The sequence below is a fragment of the Oncorhynchus tshawytscha genome, linkage group LG14 (assembly GCF_018296145.1).
Source record: "Oncorhynchus tshawytscha isolate Ot180627B linkage group LG14, Otsh_v2.0, whole genome shotgun sequence".
NCBI classification, from domain to species: Eukaryota; Metazoa; Chordata; class Actinopteri; order Salmoniformes; family Salmonidae; genus Oncorhynchus; species Oncorhynchus tshawytscha.
Window position 1 is genome coordinate 57,794,223 of NC_056442.1, and position 7,866 is coordinate 57,802,088.

The 7,866-nt window shown below is 47.5% G+C and overlaps 1 protein-coding gene across 1 annotated transcript in view; it reads left to right on the forward strand.

Annotated features, from left to right (window-relative positions):
* Positions 1-3,142, forward strand: part of LOC112264001 (tyrosine-protein kinase receptor UFO-like) — a 35,480-nt gene extending 32,338 nt beyond the window's left edge. Inside the window, exon 13 of the mRNA XM_042296581.1 lies at positions 2,335-3,142. Coding sequence (XP_042152515.1) covers positions 2,335-2,770 — 436 coding nt within the window. The 3' untranslated portion in view covers positions 2,771-3,142. The remainder of the gene's footprint in view (positions 1-2,334) is intronic.
* The last annotated feature ends 4,724 nt before the right edge of the window (positions 3,143-7,866 follow it).

The following is a 7,866-nucleotide window of genomic DNA, read 5'->3' on the forward strand; positions in this document are numbered from 1 at the left end:
TACTGTAAATAAAAACAGACCTGGGTCAATATACTGTAAATAAAAACAGACCTGGGTCAATATACTGTAAATAAAAACAGACCTGGGTCAATATACTGTATATAAAAACAGACCTGGGTCAATATACTGTAAATAAAAACAGACCTGGGTCAATATACTGTATATAAAAACAGACCTGGGTCAATATACTGTAAATAAAAGCAGACCTGGGTCAATATACTGTATATAAAAACAGACCTGGGTCAATATACTGTAAATAAAAACAGACCTGGGTCAATATACTGTATATAAAAACAGACCTGGGTCAATATACTGTATATAAAAACAGACCTGGGTCAATATACTGTATATAAAAACAGACCTGGGTCAATATACTGTAAATAAAAACAGGCCTGGGTCAATATACTGTAAATAAAAACAGACCTGGGTCAATATACTGTAAATAACAACAGACCTGGGTCAATATACTGTATATAAAAACAGACCTGGGTCAATATACTGTAAATAAAAACAGACCTGGGTCAATATACTGTAAATAAAAACAGACCTGGGTCAATATACTGTAAATAAAAACAGACCTGGGTCAATATACTGTAAATAAAAACAGACCTGGGTCAATATACTGTATATAACAACAGACCTGGGTCAATATACTATATATAAAAACAGACCTGGGTCAATATACTGTATATAAAAACAGACCTGGGTCAATATACTGTAAATAAAAACAGACCTGGGTCAATATACTGTAAATAAAAACAGACCTGGGTCAATATACTGTATATAAAAACAGACCTGGGTCAATATACTGTATATAAAAACAGACCTGGGTCAATATACTGTATATAAAAACAGACCTGGGTCAATATACTGTAAATAAAAACAGACCTGGGTCAATATACTGTATATAAAAATAGACCTGGGTCAATATACTGTAAATAAAAACAGACCTGGGTCAATATACTGTAAATAAAAACAGACCTGGGTCAATATACTGTATATAAAAACAGACCTGGGTCAATATACTGTATATAAAAACAGACCTGGGTCAATATACTGTATATAAAAACAGACCTGGGTCAATATACTGTATATAAAAACAGACCTGGGTCAATATACTGTATATAAAAACAGACCTGGGTCAATATACTGTATATAAAAACAGACCTGGGTCAATATACTGTATATAAAAACAGACCTGGGTCAATATACTGTATATAAAAACAGACCTGGGTCAATATACTGTAAATAAAAACAGACCTGGGTCAATATACTGTATATAAAAACAGACCTGGGTCAATATACTGTATATAAAAACAGACCTGGGTCAATATACTGTATATAAAAACAGACCTGGGTCAATATACTGTATATAAAAACAGACCTGGGTCAATATACTGTATATAAAAACAGACCTGGGTCAATATACTGTAAATAAAAACAGACCTGGGTCAATATACTGTATATAAAAACAGACCTGGGTCAATATACTGTATATAAAAACAGACCTGGGTCAATATACTGTATATAAAAACAGACCTGGGTCAATATACTGTAAATAAAAACAGACCTGGGTCAATATACTGTATATAAAAACAGACCTGGGTCAATATACTGTAAATAAAATACTGATTTCCATGTAGTTTGCCTGGTACACTCTTAGAAAAAAGGGTTCCTCGGCTGCACCAATAGGAGAACCCTTTTTGGTTCCATGTAGAACCCTCTGTGGAAAGGGTTTAACAATGAAACCCAAAAGGGTTCTACCTGGAACCAAAAAGGGTTCTCCTATGGGGACAGCCGAGGAACCCTTTTAGGTTCTAGATCAGTGTTTCCCAACCCTGGCCCTTCAGTACTCCTAACAGTACACCTTGTCGTTGTAGCCCTGGAAAAGCTTGATGATTAGTTGACAAGGTGAATCAGGTGTGCTTGTCCAGGGTTATTGTTGGGGGTACTGAAGGACCAGGGTTATTGTTGGGGTACTGAAGGACCAGGGTTATTGTTTGGGGTACTGATGGACCAGGGTTATTGTTGGGGGTACTGAAGGACCAGGGTTATTGTTGGGGTACTGAAGGACCAGGGTTATTGTTGGGGTACTGAAGGACCAGGGTTATTGTTGGGGTACTGAAGGACCAGGGTTATTGTTTGGGGTACTGATGGACCAGGGTTGGGAACCACATTTATTTCAAACTGTATTATGTCCAAATAGTGAAACTCCTAAATCTACTCTCCTTCTCTCCTCTCGCTTCTCTTCCTCTCTCCTATCCTTCTCTCCTCCTATCTCCTATCTCCTCACCTTCTCTCCTCTATTCTCCTCCTGTCTCCTCTCTCCTTCAGTTATTCCCTGATGTTCTCCTGCTGGTTCTTGAGTCCTAAGGACCGTCCTCTGTTTGAGACGCTACGTGGGGAGCTGCAGAAGGCTCTCGAGGACCTGCCGGACTCCCAGGACCCCGATGAGATCCTCTATGTCAACATGGAGGAGTCGATGGAGCTGGGGGCCGTGGGGGGACGCGACCCGGCCGGGGGCCTGAAGGGTTTGGACTCTGTGGCCATGGTGGAGGTGCACCACACCCACCCTAGCCGCTATGTCCTCTGTCCCCAACACGACACCAACCGCCTGCTCTCTGACTCCCTGGAAAGTCTTAACCTGGTGTCCTCCTCTTCCGCCACGCTGCCCCTGGGGACAACCCTACAACCCTCCGGCTGCTCCACCCCGACAAGCACGGCAGAGGTGCAGGAGGACAGGGGAGGGCCCAGGAAGGTACCCTGGTAGTGATGAAGGGCTCTACGCTCACCACTGTCACAGAGTCAATACAGACTGGTCAATACCATCAGAACTATACAATCCCTCCTGTTGGTATTCACTGTCAGTCTTGACAGACAGACTAGACAATACCATTTAATCCCAATCAAATAATTTAGCAAGCCTTTTTGCACAAACATACTCCTACACACACACCCATACACACTCCTTTAGGCATTCCACTTTGTGATTGAAATAGTGGGATTGTCAAAATGTATATAGTTACGTCCTCACATATCCTCCTTCTTAAGCACACTTCGTACCATAATGAGTCTACAGGCTATTGGCCCTGAAACCCTTCAGACAGACCAGACAGTAAAGACTAGTACCCCTCAGACAGACCAGACAGTAAAGACCAGTACCCCTCAGACAATAAAGACCAGTACCCCTCAGACAGACCAGACAGTAAAGACCAGTAGCCCTCAGACAGACCAGACAGTAAAGACCAGTACCCCTCAGACAGTAAAGACCAGTATCCCTCAGACAGACCAGACAGTAAAGACCAGTACCCCTCAGACAGTAAAGACCAGTACCCCTCAGACAGTAAAGACCAGTACCCCTCAGACAGTAAAGCCCAGTACCCCTCAGACAGTAAAGCCCAATACCCCTCAGACAGTAAAGCCCAGTACCCCTCAGACAGTAAAGACCAGTACCCCTCAGACAGTAAAGACCAGTACCTCTCAGACAGTAAAGACCAGTACCCCTCAGACAGTAAAGACCAGTACCCCTCAGACAGTAAAGACCAGTACCCCTCAGACAGTAAAGACCAGTACCCCTCAGACAGTAAAGACCAGTACCCCTCAGACAGTAAAGACCAGTACCCCTCAGACAGTAAAGACCAGTACCCCTCAGACAGTAAAGACCAGTACCCCTCAGACAGACCAGACAGTAAAGACCAGTACCCCTCAGACAGACCAGACAGTAAAGACCAGTACCCCTCAAACAGTAAAGACCAGTACCCCTCAGACAGTAAAGACCAGTACCCCTCAGACAGACAGACCAGACAGGAAAGACCAGTACCCCTCAGACAGTAAAGACCAGTACCCCTCAGACAGTAAAGACCAGTACCCCTCAGACAGACAGACCAGACAGTAAAGACCAGTACCCCTCAGACAGTAAAGACCAGTACCCCTCAGACAGACCAGACAGTAAAGACCAGTACCCCTCAGACAGTAAAGACCAGTACCCCTCAGACAGTAAAGACCAGTTCCCCTCAGACAGACCAGACAGTAAAGACCAGTACCCCTCAGACAGACCAGACAGTAAAGACCAGTACCCCTCAAACAGTAAAGACCAGTACCCCTCAGACAGTAAAGACCAGTACCCCTCAGACAGACAGACCAGACAGTAAAGACCAGTACCCCTCAGACAGTAAAGACCAGTACCCCTCAGACAGACCAGACAGTAAAGACCAGTACCCCTCAGACAGTAAAGACCAGTACCCCTCAGACAGTAAAGACCAGTTCCCCTCAGACAGACCAGACAGTAAAGACCAGTACCCCTCAGACAGACCAGACAGTAAAGACCAGTACCCCTCAAACAGTAAAGACCAGTACCCCTCAGACAGTAAAGACCAGTACCCCTCAGACAGACAGACCAGACAGTAAAGACCAGTACCCCTCAGACAGTAAAGACCAGTACCCCTCAGACAGTAAAGACCAGTACCCCTCAGACAGTAAAGACCAGTACCTCTCAGACAGTAAAGACCAGTACCCTCAGACAGTAAAGACCAGTACCTCTCAGACAGTAAAGACCAGTACCCCTCAGACAGTAAAGACCAGTACCCCTCAGACAGTAAAGACCAGTACCCCTCAGACAGACCAGACAGTAAAGACCAGTACCCCTCAGACAGTAAAGACCAGTACCCCTCAGACAGACCAGACAGTAAAGACCAGTACCCCTCAGACAGTAAAGACCAGTTCCCCTCAGACAAACCAGACAGTAAAGACCAGTACCCCTCAGACAGACAGACCAGACAGTAAAGACCAGTACCCCTCAGACAGTAAAGACCAGTACCCCTCAGACAGTAAAGACCAGTACCCCTCAGACAGTAAAGACCAGTACCCCTCAAACAGTAAAGACCAGTACCCCTCAGACAGTAAAGACCAGTACCCCTCAGACAGTAAAGACCAGTACCCCTCAAACAGTAAAGACCAGTACCCCTCAGACAGTAAAGACCAGTACCCCTCAGACAGACCAGACAGTAAAGACCAGTACCCCTCAGACAGTAAAGACCAGTACCCCTCAGACAGTAAAGACCAGTACCCCTCAGACAGTAAAGACCAGTACCCCTCAGACAGACCAGACAGTAAAGGCCAGTACCCCTCAGACAGACCAGACAGTAAAGACCAGTACCCCTCAGACAGCAAAGACCAGTTCCCTTCAGACAGTAAAGACCAGTACCCCTCAGACAGACCAGACAGTAAAGACCAGTACCCCTCAGACAGTAAAGACCAGTACACCTCAGACAGTAAAGACCAGTACCCCTCAGACAGTAAAGACCAGTACCCCTCAAACAGTAAAAACCAGTACCCCTCAAACAGTAAAGACCAGTACCCCTCAGACAGTAAAGACCAGTACCCCTCAAACAGTAAAGACCAGTACCCCTCAGACAGTAAAGACCAGTACCCCTCAGACAGACCAGACAGTAAAGACCAGTACCCCTCAGACAGTAAAGACCAGTACCCCTCAGACAGTAAAGACCAGTACCCCTCAGACAGTAAAGACCAGTACCCCTCAGACAGACCAGACAGTAAAGGCCAGTACCCCTCAGACAGACCAGACAGTAAAGACCAGTACCCCTCAGACAGCAAAGACCAGTTCCCTTCAGACAGTAAAGACCAGTACCCCTCAGACAGACCAGACAGTAAAGACCAGTACCCCTCAGACAGTAAAGACCAGTACACCTCAGACAGTAAAGACCAGTACCCCTCAGACAGTAAAGACCAGTACCCCTCAGACAGTAAAGACCAGTACCCCTCAGACAGACCACCATTAGCACACATTAGGCAAGTCCTTGTCCACACAAACTGCATGCAGGACAATCATCAGTACCAGCTAAGACCCTGCCATAAAGTGATCTACACAGTACCAGCTAAGACCCTGCCATATAGTGATCTACACAGTACCAGCTAAGACCCTGCCATATAGTGATTTACACAGTACCAGCTAAGACCCTGCCATATAGTGATCTACACAGTACCAGCTAAGAACCTGCCATATTGTGATCTACACGGTACCAGCTAAGACCCTGCCATATAGTGATCTACACAGTACCAGCTAAGACCCTGCCATATAGTGATCTACACAGTACCAGCTAAGACCCTGCCAAAGAGTGATCTACACAGTACCAGCTAAGACCCTGCCATATAGTGATCTACACAGTACCAGCTAAGACCCTGCCATATAGTGATCTACACAGTACCAGCTAAGACCCTGCCATATAGTGATCTACACAGTACCAGCTAAGACCCTGCCATATAGTGATCTACACAGTACCAGCTAAGACCCTGCCATATAGTGATCTACACAGTACCAGCTAAGACCCTGCCTGCCACTCAGGAGCTAAAATACTGAACATGTCCAGCTAACTGAAGCAACCGTCCAGCAAGTATTGGAGCAGAGGACTAATCATAGAATGTATGGGACTAATATAATGAATGGCCCTGCCAGCCGGATAGAGTCCATTACAAAGAATGGCCCTGCCAGTTTGATAGAGGCCATTACAATGAATGGCCCTGCCAGTGGGGTAGGGGCCATTACAAAGAATGGCCCTGCCAGTTTGATAGAGGCCATTACAATGAATGGCCCTGCCAGCGGGGTAGGGGCCATTACAATGAATGGCCCTGCCAGTGGGATAGGGGCCATTACAATGAATGGCCCTGCCAGTGGGGTAGAGGCCATTACAATGAATGGCCCTGCCAGTGGGATAGAGGCCATTACAATGAATGGCCCTGCCAGTGGGGTAGGGGCCATTACAATGAACGGATCTCAACACAGACTCTCACTCAGTCTCACTCTGTCTCCCCCAGTCTCCCTCTGTCTCCCCCAGTCTCACTCTGTCTCCCCTGTCTCCCCCAGTCTCCCCTGTCTCCCCCAGTCTCACTCTGTCTCCCCCAGTCTCACTCTGTCTCCCCAGTCTCCCCAGTCTCACTCTGTCTCCCCAGTCTCCCCTGTCTCCCCCAGTCTCCCCCAGTCTTCCCCAGTCTAACTCTGTCTCCCCCTGTCTCCCCAGTCTCCCCAGTCTCCCCTGTCTCCCCCTGTCTCCCCAGTATCCCCCTGTCTCCCCCAGTCTAACTCTGTCTCCCCCAGTCTCCCCCAGTCTAACTCTGTCTCCTCCAGTCTCACTCTGTCTCCCCTGTTTCCCCCAGTCTCCCCAGTCTCCCCTGTCTCCCCCTGTCTCCCCCAGTCTCCCCCAGTCTAACTCTGTCTCCCCCAGTCTCACTCTGTCTCCCCCAGTCTCCCCCTGTCTCCCCCAGTCTCCCCCAGTCTTCCCCAGTCTAACTCTGTCTCCCCTGTCTCCCCAGTCTCCCCAGTCTCCCCCTGTCTCCCCAGTCTCCCCTGTCTCCCCCAGTCTAACTCTGTCTCCCCCAGTCTCCCCCAGTCTAACTCTGTCTCCTCCAATCTCCCCCAGTCTCCCCTGTCTCCCCCAGTCTCCCCCAGTCTAACTCTGTCTCCCCCAGTCTCACTCTGTCTCCCCCAGTTTCCCCCAGTCTCCCCCAGTCTCCCCTGTCTCCCCAGTCTCCCCAGTCTAACTCTGTCTCCCCCAGTCTCACTCTGTCTCCCCCAGTCTCCCCCTGTCTCCCCCAGTCTAACTCTGTCTCCCCCTGCCTCCCCAGTCTCCCTCGGTCTCCCCCAGTCTCCCCCTGTCTCCCCCAGTCTAACTCTGTCTTCCCCAGTCTCCCCAGTCTCCCCTGTCTCCCCCAGTCTCTCCCTGTCTCTCCCTGTTTTGACCCAGTGGTTATCTTGTGGAAGAGAGAAGGGAAACGCAACAGGTCAGACATACATAACATGTCATTGTTTGCTAAATTAAAGCAATGGAATAGCTATTGATAGGTTAATTCCAT